This window comes from Mytilus trossulus, chromosome 1 (assembly GCF_036588685.1).
Source record: "Mytilus trossulus isolate FHL-02 chromosome 1, PNRI_Mtr1.1.1.hap1, whole genome shotgun sequence".
Classification (NCBI taxonomy): domain Eukaryota; kingdom Metazoa; phylum Mollusca; class Bivalvia; order Mytilida; family Mytilidae; genus Mytilus; species Mytilus trossulus.
This window is the reverse complement of record NC_086373.1, coordinates 51,012,937-51,034,885: the sequence shown is the minus strand read 5'-3', so window position 1 is coordinate 51,034,885 and position 21,949 is coordinate 51,012,937. Positions and strand designations below refer to the sequence as shown.

Sequence of the window (21,949 nt, the reverse complement as noted above, 5' to 3'; positions counted from 1 at the left end):
TTTCCATTTCAATGTACTTGCTTTCACCATGTTCATCTGACATTTAATTATTTGAACATTAACACATCCATATTCTCATAACAGTGGCGACTCTAGAATTTTGTTTACAACAAAATGCATTGAGTTTGTAGATAAAGGCAATATCTTTGACTAGCTTGCTTGCTATCTGAACCGTTTAGTCATTATAAGGTTAGGTATACTACCCTCCATTAAGAGTAGAGTAGTCAAACAGATAACCAATAAATATGTATGTAGGACTAAACTACCGCGAAAGAAAGGTAGTATACCTTACCTAATAATGACACGGTTCAGCTAGCAAGCAAGCTAATCAAAGATTTTATTTTTACCTACACACTCGATGCATTTTGCTGTAACTTCAAATCAAAAATTTTTAATTTTTGGTTGAAGTTTTAACATACCTAGAATACATGTTAACTAACCTAAATTAACATTACAATCTTTTATAAAACTACTGTCGGGACACATAACTGCAATCAAAACATAGCTCTATAAAAATGAAACATATAAAAAATAATTCTTGAAATAATATTGAATTTGTGAATGCCTAACTTTTCTAGATCAGCCACTGCTTAACAAAATTTAAGACATTTCTAACTTGTACATTGAATGCAGATTTGGTCAGATTTAAGAGACTTGAAGGCAAGTGTTCTACGGTAAATCTAGTCCATCTATATCATTTACTAAATATGACCAATATTAATAAATCAATATGACAAATACCAATACTAAATATTACTAAATATGACCACTGATATAATTACATAAAGTAGTACATCATGTACATGGACCTTCGAAATATTTATTTAAGAAAAAAATATTTTAATAAATAATATATATGACTCCAAAACTAAGCCATGTAAGTAACTCATTACTTAATTATGGTCGTGAAAGTATAAATGTTCTTTAAAACGCGTGTCTGGGGAAATGATATAATTATCATACGAAATTTCTGATTTCATAAGGATGTACTAGGGTGAGGTTTTGGAATTTGTGTCAGATGTTCTGACTTCTTGGTGTTTTCCCTATGATACATGGTAAAATATGTTGCCCCATAACGCCCATTTTTTACAGCGGATGACCGTAAGCATTTTGGTGTATTGCTATCGCCTAGATTTCCGCCATTACGTAATATTTGTTTTGGGATTTTCACCGATCTATAAATATGATGAATACGCAGACAGTATCAGGTGTAAACTAACATTCCTTTTCGCGAGTTATAAATTCATTTCTTCAATGAATAGTCATCAAATACTTTTTAAAGAAGATAAATTAAAAATAATAAAATGTTTTGTTATATGTTTATACATATAAGTGAAAAATCGTTAATATATATGCACACGCATGCGGAAGAATAGCTCAAGAAAGTTTGCAGTATCAAGGAACGATAACACTGCACAGATGATTGAACGGTTTTTGCGGGAAAATACGAACGCCTACTCAAATCCATTCTATTAGAAAAATCGAATTATTACAGAAGAGTGACGTGACGATGTCCACCATGCACTTGCAATGATATAATAGTGATATAGTAGAATAGAATGATATACAAATGAATGAACATAAAACATACATGTAACTGTAGTTTACAAGTATTTATACTACAATATAATAGTAAATACGGCGAGGATGTCCTTCACGCACGAACTTGTCCCGGCAAATTTTTTTATCTGTACATTAACCTCATTTTCAGGTATAGAGATGTGATTTTTTTTCTGAGACAAGGGCTTATCGGACAATCCACAAGAACTTGCGGTCATCTGATGTTCAGTACTTCAGTACTTTGATTCTTTCATTTCAGAAATATTATATAGCTCATAAAAGGTCATTTACCAATCCAATACTTGATTATCTTTCTTTTCGGTGACGAATGCCAGAAACGTTTTTTTCCATTGTAAACCCTTATCATAAAACATGCCCAAGGGACACGGATTAAATCTTTAAAGAAAACCTTGTTACAGCTAATTTCCTAAAGCATGTAAAGCAAGACTTTAGTTGGCTTGCTTGCTTTGTTTTTAAATTGTGCAATTATTAGGATAACACCCAATTGAATTCAAATATTATACAGGTTAAACTATGTCTATATATATTGTTTAAAGATGTCAATCTTATTTTCAAAGTTTGTATAAACAATTATACAAACAAAGTAAGCAAGCCAACGAAAGTTTTGCTTTACATGCATTAGGAAATTAGCTGTAATGTATATATGTATTTCTGTTCATGCTGTTTGTTTAATATGTCATGTCCATGATATTTTTTGAAATAAAATTTGTTTAAGGTTATCATGCCCACAACGAAATTCTCAATTATGAAAAAATCGATAGGTTGCATATTAAAATTAATGGAGATAGTTTATATCAAAGGTACCAAGATTATTATATAGTACGCCAGACGCACGATTCGTCTACATAAAAATCGGTGACGATCATACCAAAATATTTATAAAGTCAAACAATTATAAAGTTGAAGAGCATTGAGGATCCAAAATTCCAAAAAGTTGTATCAAATACGGCTAAGGTAATCTATGCCTGGGATAAGAATATCCTTAGTTTTTTTTTTAAATTCAAAGTTTTGTAAACAGGATATTTATAAAAAATGACCACCTTATTGATACACTACTGGGCTGGTGATACCCTCGGGACGAAACGTGGACACAGAGGATGCCCCTGCTTGCATTCAACAATACATGATAATTTATGAAAAAGGAACATAACTCAAGAACGATAAAAGTGACGCTACCTAAATTTGTAAATGATTTGAATTTTGTGGTATAAGTATTGTGTATACAATAAGTCCCATAATGTTTTGTTGTGACAAAATTAAGTTACAGAATGCATTCTAAAAAAATAGCAATTTTCAACATGATAAATGGACTCAACTATAATGAATAAAGTAATACCACAAACATTTAACTTGATTAGCATTTTGTGGTAAAAAGTATGGTGTATAAGTTTCATAACATTAAACTTGGTTGCAGCAACTTATTAAAGTCAGAGAACGAAAACTTAAAATTTTGCATTGTTTTCCATTTATAAAGGGGCATAACTCTAGAACTGTTAAAAAAATCAAACTTGGTCTGTATTTTGTAATAATAAGCATTTTGTAAAAGTTTCATAAGATTTAGTTGAGGCAAACTCAGGTTAGAGAAACCAATTTTGGGACGTACGTCAGACGTACGTACGTACAGACGGACATGCGAAATAATTAACAAACAACTTCATGTGCAATGCATATATTCTAAAAGTGTATATTTAGTCAAATAGTGCAATCTTGTCAAAACATTCGATCAAATACAACATAGAATTAAAATTGTTCAATCCAGTCTCGCTCATTTTTTGCAATCGTTTTATTCATAATGTTAATCCATTTTTCAGACAGCCAATCGCTCGGATGTATCCCATCAACTAGCTTGTTATAGAAGTATCTGATTTTACCCTTACAGCATCTATGAACATAGGTATGGAGAAAAGGCGTAATAACATTATTTCCAATGTTAACCCTTGTTATCAACTTGTTAATTTCATGTAAACTAAAGTTAAATTTGTTTTGCATTTCGAAAAAGGTATCACAAGATTTCAAATCTGATGTTTTCTCCATGTCATATCTACGCTTATTCCAAGAAAAGAAACTCATAGTGGTTATTGTTGCAAACACAACTTTGCAGTTGATGCTTTTCATAATCTTTTCTACCTCTAAAATAGAAGATTTAAACTTTTCTACATGGTCAGTTTCATTACCATTGTTATCACTGCTTTGAAAATATAGTTCATCGTGGTCAGAATTTATGTCTGTATTTAGTGAACAAATGTCTTGAATATCGGGGATGAAGTACACGATCTTTTCACCTTGAACAAACTGAAGTTTAGAATGAGCAATATGACAAAGAGTTTTCAATTTTCCTCCTGGGACTTGCATAAATTGACAATTCAATCTCCCTTCCATGTTTCTTCCTCTACTCGATGTGAATACAAATGAAATTCGTTTCAGGACTGTGAATAAAAAATGAAATAAATAGAAGTTTTCCCCCGTGTATGTATGTGACGAACGCCGCTATACAAAAAAGAATAAATCAAAACCTTTGAAAATATTTATCTTAGTCACCTCCTTAGCATTTCTAGGAATATGATTGGCTAAAAGCGTCCGCGTGGAGACCGTGTATATTTTATATAAGGCCAGTAGGGAGGCGGGGCTTATTTCGTATACGTTTAGTAGTGGAGTTACGCCCCTTTAAATTCCATATTAGGTAAGAATGGAGGCAGGGCTTATTTTATACACAGTTAGTAGTGGTGTAACGTCCCTTTATAAAAGCAAAATGATACTGAGAAAAAGGTTTCAACAGACGAAGAAATTGATAATTAAGAATGAAATAAATTATAAAAACACATGTAAACCTAACAAGTTGTTATTGTTGGCATCTGCTTTTGTAGGAACAATAGAAGTAGTTTCTTAATGCTAACAATATTGAAAACTTGCTCATTTTGATAGGTCACTTCTCCATATTCCACAAGTCAAGATACATAAGATAGTCGGTAAGATAAATGCGTTACATAGTGTGCTAGTGACGTAATATGGTATATATGGGGTCAGTAAATTCCATATAAGATTCGAGCTTCGCTCTCACCCCATATAGAATTTACTTCGCTATACCGTATTAGGTCACTACTAAGCACACTATGTTACTATCAAATAATGCCTTGAAATAACAAAAAACGTACCGGCGTAGGCGTGGGATAACATGGAATATTCGATCTATAAATAGAACTTTCGACTTCTAACTTTAGGGTATTTTACTGGTAATGTTCAACGTTAGTTTCACTATCAAAAGTTGTACAAGTATGCCGAGATTTGTTGTCAACTTACAGAATTTAAACTTTGAATTATATTAAATCGTCGGCCACCTAGCAAATCTGCATATTGGACTTTCTGATGACCTCATTTGACATTTAATAACGTCACTTGCTTTCATATCGATTAATAAAGAAACAAAATCTGCTTTCAATATAGTAAACATGGTAAACAAAAAATAACTATATGTCATAATACATTATCTAAAAATAATAATCATAAAAATAAACACAAGTATGTATTTACTTATACAACATATAATCATGATAATAAACATGTTTGATGTACAATGATGTATAGTATAAAAATCTATCAATCTACACACAGTGATTGTTTACTATGCTTCAATAATGCGAGTGCTCTAAAAATGGTTACCGATTTTCACACGATATGAAAGATAATGTCAACACCACGTACGTGTGTATTGTACCCAATAGAAAAGCAAATTTTATATATAAAAAAACCAACATACATACTGTAAAAAGGATAGTTCTAGAATTTTTGCACAATAATTCTTATGACAATATTTAATAAACGTTTTAACAATCGATAATATATACTTACGACTGTCTTTTGAGGTTTTCATTTCTGCACACGTAGTCTTTTCTTCTAACTTCATCTTGTTTCTTTGAGGACTGATTAACATTGGAAGGTCTTCATCAAATTCTGGCTGTATGTTAGTCTGCAAAGAACTGCATTTCTTTGGCTCTAAAGCTTCTTCTTTTATATCTTCGTCTTCTGAGGGGAGACCAGTCGACGATCCTTCGTAATCAGAAGTAACGTCATTTTCATTTTTCTCAGCAGTTTGGCGTAATGGACTAGCTGACCCCTTTGAACAATGTTCCTGAGTTGTTTCGATACGGAGTTCGAAATGTGATTTATTAATAGACGGACTTGTCAATGAATTTAAATTGCCATACGAATTATCAATTGATTCAGTTTTAACCTTTATTTTTTCTGTCCATTTTTCCGACTTATTTTCGGACGACGGACTACGTGTAGGCAATGAAGTCGAATTTTCATAAGAGATATCAACTGGTTCTGTTTTAAATTTGGTAGTTTCTGTCAATTTATCTGCCTCCCCGAGTGCTTTTGCGCCTAACACGGCAAAAATATTTCGATCAGATTCAGTAAAGACTTCCTGAGATTTCAGTAATATTCTTTCACATTTGCTTATGGAGTTTTGAGATTTCAGCAAAGTCCGTCCGCAATTGCTATTTGAATCTTGTGATTTTAGCAAAGTTCGTCCACAATTGCTATTTGAATCTTGTGATTTTAGCAAAGTCCGTCCACAATTGCTATTTGATTCCTGAGATTTCAGTAACGTCTGTCCACAATTGCTTTTAGATTCCTGAGACCTGACATTGCTATTGCCCGAAGTATTATGCACTTTATGAGATCTCTTTGAAAAACTTTCTGTATCCCTGAGAGATTTTTTATCATTACTAATTGAATGACTATCTAGTTTCGTTGATTTTTCACATTTATTCAAATGTTTACCTTTGTGATCTACAGTCAAGCTTTTCGGTGCCGAAATATCCGTAACCGAACTTTTTGATTTGTCCGTCCATTTTGTTTTCTGACATAAGAAGTTATTGTCAGTCTTTCGGTTTAACAAATAATCATCAATGCTACTGATACTGTCCCTAACATTTACTGTCTTGGCATCCTGACAGTAATTGTCTTTCAGTAAAATAGTTTTATCTATTTGTATATTGACCAGAATTTCTGTATACGGTTCTGAGCTTGCCTTCATAAGAATAGTCTTCGTACACATGTCCGCCAATGAAATAATCCTATATGACCTTTTCCGAGAATGCTTTGCACTTAATTTCAATTTATCTAAATCTCTTTTGTCTCTGTTTGTCTTGTCTCTATTACTCTCTGATTTCTTGCATTCTGGATGTCGTTTCATTGTAACTTTTTCTGTATTAGTTCTGATAACGTCTGCTTTATTCCTATGTTTATTCTCGCACTTTCCCGCCATATTAAAACGCTGCGTGTCGTCCGTTATGATTCTCTTACATTTAGAATGTTCTTGCTTTCTTTGATCTTTTGATTGGTACATCTTTCTTTGTGTCTTCAACCAAAGCTGGAATAAAAATGAACCGTAAATAACATGTTCCTGGTGGCTATTTTACATGAACTGGTCATCTTAAGCCAAAGGCGAACATAAAATAACGATAACACTACATAAACGGACATCTAATAATAGGCAGTAATAGCCGTGTGAATGACAGAATGGAATAATTAAAATGTTTATCCCTGCAGGTGTATATGTCAAATATTACAAATGCGAAATAAACTTACAAATACAATTGATAAATCAGAAATACTTTTTTTTTTATAATTTTTCACATTGTTCACATGCATTGATTTTAAACTAAAAACTTCGGAATCAAAACATACCAAAATTATAACTTTCCGCGCCAAATGCGCATTTCGTCTTTTTAATCCCCAACAGTGGCGATCCTTGTATTATAACACAATATTTATCGTAGATTAATCAATTATTATTTCTTCCTTTTAAATATATTTTTCAAGGTGCGTTTCCTTTCGAATAATATCTTCCTCTGTAAAAGGATTTCCTTGATAAATATCTACCGTATGAGGTTAAACCATGATTTAAAAGATGTATTTATATAATAGTGGTGTGACTTGCCGCGACATGACACTCTAATAAGGTTGTAAATCTATAAAAGTTAAAACTTTACCATAAAGTAAACAGAAACCCCCGGTTAAATGTATTGTTCCTTGGTCAATAAGTCGAAGTGGTCATATTTAAATTCATTAAAGACCTCACTTCTCTTAACCCCTTAAGAAATTATGTAACAATTAGTTATAAATAGGATTTTATTGGATCTTTGTAATAAACTAAAATTAATAACTAATCATTCTTTTGTGTCAAAGAAATCTTGGAATGTCAGATATTTCACCTTTCTTTGTGGATAATCCGATAATTATATCTTTTTGTTTACACAATTTATGTACTATATGCCTCTGGTCAAGATAATATTAAAATCCTCTTATAAGTTTACGTGAGAAAAACTTTATAATATGCTAAGTGAAATAAGCATCTGTTATTTTAGTATTTAAAAACAAAATTAAACTGGACTTTCACACGGCTATTAATTGTTATAAAAATATAAAAAATATAAAATATCCCAGGAATTAGTCACGGATATTTTCTTTGGCAGAAGTCCTGTAGTGCCAATTACTGTTTTTCAGGGGTATCGTTTGCGCCACATTTTGTTTTCCAAATGTATCAATTGCGCCAATATTCGGAACTCATTTGCGCCAATTTACCTGTACACATATAATATCATAAATATTAAAAGGCCGGATTAAAATTAATTCTAATTTTTGGCTTAAAAAAGTTACTGTCCGAACATTGTTCGGAGCTATTTCACCATGAAGATGAGCATCTGAAGAGAAATGACTTGAAATGCATTAGACATGTACAAAGAGAGAAGAAAACGTATTGCTTTACTGAATATTTGTTACAAGATATGCCCAAAAAGAAGAAAGTAAAAGCTTTTGCTGATTGTGTTTCAGCCACATTTATTAGTGATGACACAGTGCTTTGTTCCCAACATCCGTATGGGCAGAAACTCTATCTACCACAAGACGTACATTTGTACCAGTAATGGAGCAGAAGCATTCCACGGGAATTATAATTAACTGTTTTATGCATTTCATCTTTCAATGTTTTTCTTTTTGGCAATAAAGTGAAGTTAAAAGCTACTACATACATCTAATTGGGAAATACCCATGCAACTGCAGTGAGAAGAAAGTATGTTTCAGTAAAGAAAACATTTGCCGCGTAAACAGCCGGTTCCAAGTCCGAATAAAGGAGGAGGGAAGTCAATTTTCTTTTAATTGGCGCAATTGTATAATTTTTTTTTATTTTTTGGCGCAAACGATACCATGTTATTTTAAAACAGGTGGCACAAACGTAGCATTGGAGAAAGAATGTTGTGGCGCAAAAGGACGCATTTTTGGCGCAAACGGATTTCTCCCTTTTTTTAACATAATATAACGTAAGGTACCCTTCTCGCAATATTTTATAAATATAAATATAATAAAAGACTTTAAAGTTCTATTGAAATTGGTAAACAATTTTGTAGAAGATTTATTGCTTTTGCGTAATCCTGTGCTATAACGCGATACTGTGCTATTACACAATACTGTGCTATTACACAATACTGTGCTATTACGCAAAACTGTACTATGACATATTTCTTGTTATTGCGCAATTCTGTGCAAATATACTTTTCTTGCTAATGTGCAAAACTGTGTGGCAATTGACGATTTCTTGATGTGCAATACTGTGTTGTTGCGCAATACTGTGCAATTGAAGATTTCTTACTATTGCGCAATACTGTACAATTGAAGATGTCTTCCTATTGCGTAATACTATACAATAAAAGATTTCTTCCTATTGCGCAATACTACATGCAATTGAAGATTTCTTCCTATTGCGCAATGCTGTACAATTGAAGATTTTTTCCTATTGCGCAATAGTGTACAATTAAAGATTTCTTCCTATTGCGTAATACTGTACAATTGAAGATTTCTTCCTATTGCGCAATACTGTACAATTAGATTTCTTCCTATTGCGCAATTATTGTGTTGATTTATTGTGTTTTGTTGTTGTGGTATTTATTAACCCGACAGTTGTAATGCCCTTTTGCACAATCTTAGGGAGGCTCAAGGTAGTAGGCCGGGACAACAATGGCAAAGAAAACCAAACTAACATATCAAGAAATTCGCTATCAATGTAGTATTTGAAACATCACAAAAATTACAATAAAATTTCACAGTACAAATTTTAAGTTAAAATCAATTAAAACAATAACAAAATACTATAAACAATTCAAATTATATATATTATAATAACAATAGTAATGACTATCTAATTAAACCTTTGATATTAAAATATAAGTTATTTATAAACTTGTTTTATTTTTCCAAAGTAAATTTAAAAGAAAATAATTTAAATGAAAATTATTTCAGAACTAAGACACTCACCTAAAATATTAAGAAATTCGCTATTAACCATATATAGCGGCTTGATTACTTTATATACTAATGTGTGCGTGTCATGAGCCTTATCTATTATCTTATTCTGTAATTTCTAACCCTATGAAATAATAATGCCTAAATGTAGTTGACCATTGTCCATAGTTTATGACATAATTTGTTAACCTTTATCAAACAAAATTAAGTAACATTTGTACTCTCAGAAAGTCACTCAGAACAACGTGACATTTACTTGAAACAAAAGTTTATTTGTTGTTTCTTATGTTCACAAATTGAACATGAAAGTTTGGCTTTTAAGTATATAGCAGTTAAACAATAATTGATTATAAAATATTTTTCACAGAAGATTTTACATGTATTAATTAGTAAACTATTTGAAATCAAATAAAGTACATTTTCCTATTACAATACAATACTGTACAATTAAAGATTTTTTACTATTGCGCAATACTGTACAATTGAAGATTTCTTCCTATCGCGCAATACTGTACAATTGAAGATATCTTGACCCCCCCCCCCCTCTGGATAATTATATAGTACTCAAACACTCAATCCTAGCCTCCCCTTTGAGGTATGGAACCTTGTAGTACAATTTTAGAGAGATCATTATACTCTGTGTAGTAATATTAATTTCATACTTGTATCCATCTGATGATTAAGTCTTTATCAATTGATTTTTATAGTTCTATTTATATTGTAATGTTACACCACTGTCCGAGGTACGGGGATGGCTGGCATCCCGCTTACATGTTAAACCCCGCCACATTCTGTATGTTTGTATCCTAAGTTAGGAGTCTGTTATTCTGTGGTTGTCTTTTGTTGATGTTTTACATATTTGTTATTCGTTAATTTTTGTGCCCCACCTACGATAGTAGAGGGGCGTTATGTTTTCTGGTCTGTGTGTCCGTTCGTCCGTTCTTTCGTCTGTTCGTCCGTTCGTTTGTTTGTCTGTCCAGTTTCAGGTTAAAGTTTTTGGTCGAGGTTGTTTTTGATGAAGTTGGAAGTCCAATCAACCTGAAACTTAGTATATATGTTTTTTATATGATGTTTCTAATTTTAATGTCAAATTAGATTTCTGACCCCAATTTCATGGTCCACTGAACATAGAAAATGATAGTGTTCGTTCGTCTGTCCAGTTTCAGGTTAAAGTTTTTGGTCGAGATAGTTTTTGGTGAGGTTGAAGTCCAATCAATCTGAAACTTAGTATATATGTTCCTGATGATATGTTCTTTCTTATTTTAATGTCAAATTAGAGTTCTGACCCCAATTTACGGTCCCCCTGAACCTAGAAAATGATAGTGCGAGTGGGGCATCCGTGCACAGGGGACCCAGTCTTGTTGTACATAAATTAGGCCCTTAGTTTCCTCGTTTGAATTTTTTACATTTATCAATTAGGTGCACTTTTATAGCAGACTCTATACGGTATGGACGTTGCTCCTTGTTGAAGTCCGAACAGTGACCTATGGATGTTAATTTCTGTGTCAGTTAAGCTCTTGTGGTGAGTTTTCACATTGCCAATTATACCACGTCTTCTTTTTCTTTTTTTTCTTTTTGTTATATCAAACACAAATTATTGTCTGAAAACTAGAACAAAATGCTTGTTTTTGGTCACTTATTCACGAACGTGTGCAGAAATTAACCTCAAACTCAATGCTAGTCTTGATGTCTGTTGTCGGAATTTTGTGTAGCTGCTTTCCAAAATTTCAAGTATTGTAAGCAAAAACGGTGACAATTCTATGCTGTGATATTTTAGCCGGCAGGTTAGTCTTGGATACGTCCTATAAATTATTCGACTGCTTTCATCCTGAAATATCACATCGCATTGCATGCTTTCGTTACAGTCATTCAACCATCAATGACAGTATCAGCTCTATAAGTTAGTTTTATCAAGGAGGTCATATAACCTTCTTGGTCAATAATATTTCCATGGTTTTATGGCCGTATCGACATTGACAAAAATTAACTAATTACTACTAGTATGTATTTATTTTTACGTTTAATTCGCAGATTGTGACAAAGTTTAATCCAGATATACGCGGAGAACTTTCATCCAGATCAACAACGTGAGTGATATTTTTAAATTCTCCAGATCTATTCGGAGGAGTATTTTGATGCACATCTACTAGAAGAACTTTGATATGCAGGTCCCAATTCACGTCAACTCGGAGATGTTAAAACCTGAATCACTCCGCGGAGTATAATATCCTGATCCATTCGCAGAACATTATAAAACAAGAATGTGTCCACAGTACACGGATGCCCCACTCGCACTATCATTTTATGTGTTTAGTGGACTGTGAAATTGGAAAAAATTCTCTAATTTGGCATTAAAATTAAAAGGATCTTATCAAAGGGAACATGTATACCATGTTTCAAGTTGATTGGACTTCAACTTCATCAAAAACTACCTTGACCAAAAACTTTAACCTGAAGCGGGACAGACGGACGAACGGACAGACGAACGGACGGACAGACGGACGAACGGACGCACAGACCAGAAAACATAATGCCCCTCTACTAACGTAGGTGAGGCATAAAAAAGGTTCTATTGTAATATAAACATGCAGTTTATTTCATTTCATGTAGTTTATTAGTTTATATGTAAGTTCTACTCTGTAAACTATTTTATATAAAATCATTGTTTAACTTTTCTAAACATTTTCTCAAATAAGCACTTTTATAAACTATTGAACTTGTCTGTGCAATAAAACTTCAGCAGTTGCCAAACTGACCTGCGGTTATATATCTAGCAAAGTTTAATAAGACATCTTAAAAGTTCGGACAACGGTCAACCTACATCAGCAAAATTATTTTGTTTGTTAGTCAGTTTAGGATTACTAGGACATTCAAAACTTAGTATATAAACTGACCGCTATGATATCAATAGCGAGTTTCTTGATATTCTAGGTGAGTCTCTTGGTTTTGAAAATTATTTAGATTTAAAGTTATTTTGCTTATAATTTTATTTTGAAAAATAAATAAAGTTTATAAGTAACTAATATTTTAATTCATTAGTTTTTTTCAACAGTTATTATTATTGTTTTTATTTGGTATTTAACTTGAATTTTTTGCAGTATTTCATCATTGTTTTCAACTAATTTTGACTTCAAAACGTGTACTTTAAAATTATATTGTATTTATTTAGATGTTTTCTTTATCAGATTAATAGCGAATTTCTTGATGTTCTAGGTGTCAGTCGATCCCGGCCTGCCTCTGTATCGGCAGCAATGCCATGTACCATCCTAGGTATTGTCACAGCGTGTTTCACCCATCATGTAAAGACCCAGAACCAGCTCTCACAGATGTAGTTCGTCTGTTGAGTCTGTCGGGAATCAACACAATGGCTAACTTCACAATATACCAACAATCTATATACCATTCACGTAGATTGTAATATAATCCAATAACTTGTTATAATAGTTCACTTGTAATCTTATATAAAGTAGAGAATTCTGACGAATTCAATGACTCCATTTTCGTGTTAGTCTTCTTGGGCATGATTTGCTGCTTTCGATTTTCTCTAAATCTTGCTGATGATGACGGTGAAAGTTTTTAACGACATACACTGGCTAAACAGCCCTTGCACGGTCTTTTATTGTGAACTGCATGATAGATTTAAAGATAATTGAACAAACAGAATAAATAGTTTATGATGTTTCTATACTTGCACATAACTCAAGTAAATTAAAATTGAAGCAACATAAATTCTTACTTTAATATAAGCATTGTGTATGTAGTCTCATAAATTTGATTGAGGCAAAGTTAGAGATTGGAAAAGAAAAGTTTTGTTATTTATGAGGGGCTGATGGAGGGGAGATGTGTCTCATCTCGATTCAAGAGTTGATTTTTTAGTCAATCACGATTCACAAAAAATAAATTTCCATGATCACGGATCACGAAAATATATAAAAAAAAATCTATAGAAAAACGGATCACGATAGCGAAAATGCACCGATCACGAAGAACGAAACTAACCTATCAGGCCCATCATCCATAGGCGGATACCGTGGTTGTGCCTGGGGGTCCGCCGCCCCCCCCCTTTTCGTAGGAAATTTTTTGTTGATTATATATAGGGAATCACTGAAGTATGACTGGAGCTGTCACGGAATAGAAGTTCCTTCATAATAAAAGTTCCAAACGGAAAATAAATTCTGGAGTACTATTTCCACAGGAATAAATATTACAGAATATGTTCCTAACAGAATAAATGGTATAGAGTATTTGTTCCAACAGGAATAGATATTATGACAATGTTTATAACAAAGTTTCCATTGGAACTTCTCAGTCAGGTGGAACAAATATACGTTGACACCGCTCCCACCCATCCCTTTTTATGAAAATTTCTGGATCCGCCACTGATCATCTATATCCCCCTCCAGTCCTCGATTATTCAGATTAACCCCATTAGTTTCTATTCTGTTGACCTCGTCAAAACCGTTCGTGCAGAATATGCTTGAAATATTGGCCCCTGGACGTAAAGTAAACATCAATAAGCCAGACTCTCACATGCAGATATAAGGAGCCGATCGTTGTCAGGGTTGACATTTTTATAACTTGTAAAAACCTAATCTTATCATTTTGTGCTGCTACAATGTTCCTTACGATCTTTTATAATTTCTGGAGAGTAATTTATACTTTGTGAAAAGACGAAATCGCTTAAGATTTATAAATCCTTGCAGTTTCCGACTTTTATTGTTCTCATCATTATTATTTAAATTAACCACATCGTCATTTAAGTACAATCACTCTACAAATGTAATATGGAGTCAATCCACGGTTAAGTCAATTTGTATAATTTGTGTATTTAGTTGATCATTTTAACTGGTGTTATTTTGTCCATTTTATTTTAATGGAATACATTGTAAAAAGATCATGTCTGGGTGGTATAATTTCTCACAAACGTGCATCAAAATGATTACATACGGGCGTGATGGTCCTTAAACGTTTGACGGCGGAGGGGGAGAAAGTAAAAATAAAATGTCTTCAATGGTCTGTAGTTTGGTCTGTATTCTGGATTTTGATGAGCATTTTTCTCCAAAATAAATTATTATGGGGGAAATGAGACGTTTCCCTTTAATCACCAAGGTCTATGTGCAAATGGTAAAAATATCTTTTTTAAGGTTTAAAACGACTTTCAAGGTCAATAATTCCAATAGGAGTCAACTAAGCAATTCGGCCATTGATTTATTTGTAATCTTGGCTTTAATAAGAGTCTATCTAGCTAGGTTTTATTGTTTACCAAGACAAACAGAGGAAAAAGCACTAAAAATTCGCGAACAATCCTCATTAAAGAGTAATTATTCAAATAAGGAGACACCTGACAATGTTTACGCCATATTTGACTTATTTGTACTCGGTAGATCTGCCAGGTCTTGCTGAGTATGTTATTAGTAAACTTTGTCATTCCTATAACACGGTGGGTATGGTTGTCCTGCGAGAGAACGTACTGTGCTGGTGATTCGGTCCTGACGGGTGCTGGTGGGTCCTGATTCTGTGCTGGTGGGTTTGTTTACATTGTATCAGAACGGCAATAAAACGACTGTTTTGTTGCTTAATTGTTCTCTGATGCGTCATAAGTACCATGCAAAGTATATTACAACAATATTATATTGCAAAAGTCGTGCAAGTTCGTTTAACGGAATTGTCCTGACGCGGTGCTGGTGATAAGAAAAACGGTCCTGGTTCTGTGCTCCGATGTCCTGGTTCTGTGCCTTTATATTTCAGTTAAAAGTGGCATATGTTCAAGATAATTGATGCTGTACTGTTATTAACAAATTAACTGTTGCCTGCTTTCTTGAAATTGACATTGTTTTGAATCCGTTTACTGTTATTATGCAAGAAAAAATACCCCTATTTTTTAATTATTTTTTTTAAAAATTAACTGTAATCTTATTTATTGGCCTGTTAATGGAACCCTTCTTGTCCCCTTTTAAGATAAGAAAATATGTTTACGATTTTCGGGATAACGATCATTTTGCAAGAACACCAAAATACGTTGTAATTTATACAATACTTATATACATGTAAAGTAGATGATGTGGTATGTTTGTTGTCAATGGACAAGTTTTCTTACGAAACTAAAGGAAGTATGTGTTAATAACCATACGTTATCGTAATACCTTCAACAATAACCCATTAAATAAAAATGCAAAAGGTTACCGTTTTGCATAAAAATGGAGAGAAAAAATATAGAACAAAAGACTTTCTGAGCGTTTGAATCATATGTCTTTAGCAGCTGAAATCACATTTTTTTTTGTGAACAATTGAGTGCTGACTATAAGGATGACAATATTATTGCGGGTTTGTTTGTTTGGTTTTTTTCTGGGGGGTGGGGATAAGTAAGAGCGAGGTTGCAGTAAAAGTTTTAAGCTTGGAATAGTTTCCCGTAAGATTAAAAAAGTTGTGTTTAAAAAGAAAAATGTATTTTATAGCCATTAAGAATCACTTGCTGTATCTGTAAGATTTTTTCAACATAACTTTTTTGTCTGAACGGTTATCAGTTTTTTTTTCGAAAGTTCGGTAGAACACTAAAACAAATCACTATTTTATGAAAAGGCAGACTAGAATATGTCAGAGAATGAAGACGAGATAACCTAGAGACCACTAACAAAACTAAGATTTCTTAGCTTTTTCATTTCAAAATTCCAAAATAAACAAATATTTTTGATAAAGAATTACGGGGGAGGAAGTGAACAATGTGTTCTACTTTATTATATTTGAATATTTTTATGAATAAAAATCAAATGTGCCTTAATTATAATTGAAAATGAGTAAATGGAAAAAAAATACCAGACTAAAATACAATTTTATTTTAATATTGGTAATATCACTAAGCTTTTAAGTTTTGTGTGTCAAACACACCATCTCTGTAGTAATGACTCCTTACTTCTTTTTTCACTTCATCCATTTTTTTCTGCATTTTTTTTATATTGTGAATTCTTAGTATTATTATATTTAAATGTAGCCTTAATTTATATTTAAAAAAAACCGAATCTAAAGCCAGATATATCAAACATTTTTGTTTCCATCTATCCGTATTCAGAACAGTAACAATCAACGTAAACACGACTGGAAAGTAAAATGCGTACTCGGCTGTCTGTAATCGATCCTTTTTAGACACCCTCGGCTCCTAAAAAACAAACCGGGGTGGGGGTTCAGAGATGCAAATTAAGTACTCGGATCAATATTTTATCTTTTCGTGTATGGTTTATGACCCCTTCTGTGGCTTGTCAATTACGAAATGTGCAAACTGCAAAAGTATCAAAACAGCACAGACAATGAATAATAGAGACATGATTTTGTACATATATCAAGGGGAAACTTCTTGCAAAGCATTCTTATTTATAGTTCATTACTGTTTTTAGTAGAAAAAGAGAATTTGGTGAAAAGAAAATCACTATTTTTGTAGAAAATTCACAGACGTTTGTAAAGAGATTTTTGTTATGTTTAGCATTGGATCAACCCAAGGGTACATTATCCTTAAAACTCTATTCAGAAGTATTTGAAACTAACGTTTGCTTTGTTAATTGTGCATTTCAAAATTCCCCAAGGGTTACTGGGAAATAGAAATATGGTCACTTGGTCTTCATTTGACCGGCAGTAAAACGCTTGCCGAAGTGGGGCGTCCGTTTGGCTGTGCGGGATGTATCAAGTTCGCAGTCGCGTCCGGTCAGAATGGGGACGTTAAATCCGATGTCTCGTGTAAAGAGAGTGCCACGTTCTTTGCACGTTAATAACCATTGCAGCAACTCTTTGTGGGGTCCGTAGGTGGGCTGCTGCAAGGCAAAATTTCTGTTCCTATCCAATACATCCTCATTTTCCAGTGGCAGTCCAAAATTCCACGACTATTGACCTCTTTTATGACAAGACCTACCTATTGTATTTATTGTGAACTTGTTCTCGTCCTGAATATGCATGAAATATTTGCCACTGGATGTTAAGCAACCAACAATCAATCAATCAATAGCTTCATACTACCAATTGAGTTTAAAAAAGAAATTCTTAGATTAAACACCTACATTTAACTTTAAAAGGTCATAACAGTTTAAAACAATACAAATCTACACACAAACAAAAACTGGCTTAATTGCAAATGGTTATCAAACTGAATCGCTATAAGACCTGTGTCGAGGGGTCGTGTGAGGTTCATGTATTGTCTTGGCGTCCGCAATTACAAACAGATCTTTTCTGAAATTACTTGACCAAATGTTACTAAAGGATTTCTCAAGAGTGAATCAAGGAAAAACATTATTCATCAACAAACATGACCACTGTCTGTTAAAATGTATTCGAGTTTTTAGTTACAGCCGATTCCATCGAGTATATAGGCAAACATAATATCTTTGGTTAGCTTGCTTGTAAGCTAAACCGTACCCTCCTTTCGAAGTAGCCTGGTCCTATATACAGAAAGATGTGTCATTTGTCGAACTGGTATACTCTTAAAGTAGGGTAGTTTACATAACCTAACAATGACTTTTCCGTTCATCAAGCAATTTAACCAAAGATATTCCCTTTGCTTCACACTCATTGAAATCGGCTTTAATATTGCAAAAGTTCAAGCAATTAGGGCAAAACTTTCCAAGTAAAAAAAATAAAAATGTCTTTCTACCTTTCACATTTCAGAACATTCAGATCAGACAACGAAACTGGGTCCAGCAACATTTATAAGCAATTTTAGATTTTGACCCTCACAGTTTCCATTCACCTTCCATTCATGATAATTGAATTGAACTGTAAAACATTTCTTGGTACCTTCTTAATTCCTTTATAAGTCTCATGTAAACATAATTATGACAATAACTGTTGTGAGCACAATGTTCACTGCACACTTTTAAAGTTCTGCTTCATCAAACATTAAAATGTGAACTTAAGTTTTGAGACTTTTAATCGACACGATTGAGATTTTTGTACATGAGAACATGGTTTATCTATTAGTTGAAAATGTGGCTGTGAACTAGCTTTCAGTACCTGCGAGCATTCGTTGTTTAATAATGTGTGTCTTTGTGTAATTATTTAATGTGATAAATTGTTGTGTTGGTACACCACTGTTACAATGAAGGAGGAAATAAGGAGGGTTGGTTGGGTGGAAGTGTGGAGGGGTATGCGGAGCGCTGACAAACATGTCTATGCGGCATGGGCTTTGATCATTATTGAGGCATCAATGTAAGGGGCATTTAATATCTTAATAAAACTATTCTTATTTTAGATACTATATATTGTTCTCTGATATTGGACGAAAGATGTTGCCCTTTTATGTAATTATGTTATACAAGTTATGATCATTTGAAAACACATATTAAATAGCCAAATGGATGCACAAGAGCTAAATAGGAGTAATAGATCCTATTGACAACAATTATCTGCCCAACTTTATTGATTTTGTAACATTTGTTTCAAATATGACCAACTTCTAATCCAAAATCACCAACACCGTATCAGGACCCACCAACACAATGACAGGACCCACCAGCACAGTATCAGGACATGAGTGAATTGAGAAAATGCTAGATTTTTATAAATTGCAATGTTTTTTTACAAAATAGTTTTGTCGTGTGGATTGCGGTATAGAAAGCGGACTCTATAAGCATTTTGTTTGATTTTTTCAGTTCCGAGATTTTCTGAAAATGAGCCTTTTTGTGTAACGCTTACTGAAACAGTTTAAAGGGTCAACTTTTCAATAGTTTATATATGAACCCATAAGAAACAAAATTGAAAAATCTCAACTGTTTTCTTCCATTTTTTATTAGTGAAAACGTCAAAAATCATCATTTTCGTCTTTGTTTACATTTTTTCATTGATCACCAGCACCCGTGAGGACCAAATCACCAGCACAGTACGTTCTCTCGCAGGACAACCATACCCACCGTGTATAAGAAGTCGTGTGAGTCTTGACAGATGGTAGTTATCAACATTTTGAACATATCTGTAAGATTTTCTCTATCTAAGATTCTGTTTTCGTCATGGCAGCTATGTTGATAGGTAGGGGGGTCATCGCGATTAATCGCCTCATCGGACACAATTGATTAAAACTAGATACTCAAATGCTGATTGTGGTCAAGTTTTACCTTTGTTTCAGTAGTTTTAGAGGAGAAAAGTAAATGGTCATCATTCCAATTCAACTATTCATTATGATGAATCTAATTTTATTTTCATTTTATGTATATTCATAAAGTAATGTCTTTCAAGAGGTAGTAAGTTCGAATTGCAAAAAAACTTAAATATAACAAAGCTAACGGTTTCTCGATTTGTATAGGATGATTTTAGGAGAGATGGAAAAAAAAACCACATCATATATTTTAGTACAGGTTTTTTTTTTCTATTCTCTTTCATTATCATACCTTTCCAAATATAGGTAAATATGCATATAACATTAATGAATGTGCAAATAAATTTGCCACTGGACGTCAAATATATATAGCCATTATCAAATTAAAATCATAGATCCGACCACCACGGTAAGGGATTGGATAAGCGGCATGCAGAAACTATGTGCATATAATACTTGATATGCAACAAATGTATAAATGAAATCCAACTCGAATTCTACATCCAACTCGAATTTGACATTGTGTATACCGCATTTGTCATGTGTGTATTAGTATGATGTAGGAAACGAAACTACACTGGGCAACACGATACAAAATTAATTTACCCGTTATTGTAAAATTCGTCTAACCAACCGATATTCATAACGTCTGTTATACTTAGCAATATTACTGTAAATTTATCTTTCAGCTGGTCCATTTATATGCTGTTTCACAGTGTGTGTCGTTCCTGTATTGTTTTTCACGTGCAACGATGAAGGTGGACTCGACTCAATATTTACATGTCAGTGTATTATCAGACCGTGAGACTTAAAGAAATAAAATGAAAGAGTGCAATTGAATTTGATTGTTAACAAATCAGAAATCAAATAACTTACTAATTAATTTATTCAAGTTGTTTTAAGGGTAGTTGGGTGGGTTGTCACGGTTGGTTTTTTTTGACAAAAAAAAATGATTTTATATTTGAAACATATTCAGTTCTGTTTTATTAGCCAGAAAAGATGTGGTAAAAAATAGTTGGTTTCTAAAGTAAATAATGGACAAAACAATTACCGTTTAGTTTCAAATTTTGTTCCTGTTTGCTATTGAAGTTTGACATATTTTCCCCCCGAAAGAGAACAAAAATGCCACCTAAACTGATGAATGCTCGGTGTTCTAGGTAAAGGGGCCTTCGCATAATTTCTCATTTTCCTTGACGGACAAATTTAAGGCCATGTTTCTATAAATTATCTATAAAAAATATTCTGATAAAATAAAATAAATTCTATAAATAAATTTGATGAATAACAAACCGAAACACATGTTACATGTTTATTTTTCCAAATAAATGTTTACGACCTTCTTACATATTCCTTTCAGAATCAATATGTCATTTTTTTGTTGATAAAACAGACAAATGAGTAATATTTTAATATCTTTAAATAAATCAGTGTTTCGCACTGTTACATTTTAGTACAATGCAGTAACAGCTGTATCTTAAGGTACAAACTAGTCCTCAGATCATCTATTCTATTGAATATGCATAAAATCCATACAGTCAAGTAGCAACCGGACGTTAGAAGTGTGTATATTGCAACATGTGTAAAAACAACATATTACACATGTTTTCATGTAACAAACATAAATATCACATAAATGTGTAAATAAACATGTTATTTTGTCAATTGTGGTTTTATTATGATGTTGCAACCTCCTATTTATATACGTGTATATGTATGTATGTTTGTATATATTATTAGCTATCGAACTTCCTACACTCATTATACTAGTAAACATCCCAGCTAACAATGCAAATTAAAGTATAGAAATTAGTTAAATTAATGACTTTAAAGATTGAAAAATAATAATAAAAAAGTTAACTCATTATTGTATTAAATAAAATAACAAAATTCAACTAATGCATTCGTTATTTTAAATTAATCTAAATTGTTCATAACTAAATTTTTACTGATAATATCGAAATTTAATATCACAGTGCAACATTTCGCATTTTGGGTGAA

The 21,949-nt window shown here is 32.7% G+C and overlaps 1 protein-coding gene across 6 annotated transcripts in view; it reads right to left on the bottom strand.

The window, feature by feature from the left end:
* The window catches only part of LOC134726756 (uncharacterized), a 32,924-nt gene that overhangs the window by 10,671 nt on the left and 304 nt on the right, over nucleotides 1-21,949 (bottom strand). Inside the window, exons 1-2 of one of the 6 annotated variants that reach the window (XM_063591171.1) lie at nucleotides 20,623-20,763; nucleotides 5,428-6,955 (exon numbers count right to left, since the gene is read on the bottom strand). In XM_063591171.1, the coding sequence (XP_063447241.1) occupies nucleotides 5,428-6,955; nucleotides 20,623-20,649 (1,555 nt within the window). In that variant the 5' untranslated portion in view covers nucleotides 20,650-20,763. Of the gene's footprint in view, nucleotides 1-5,427; nucleotides 6,956-7,272; nucleotides 7,518-7,577; nucleotides 7,696-20,557; nucleotides 20,764-21,949 lie in introns of those variants that run through there. The other 5 variants (XM_063591197.1, XM_063591192.1, XM_063591176.1 and 2 more) reach the window with 5 other exon arrangements.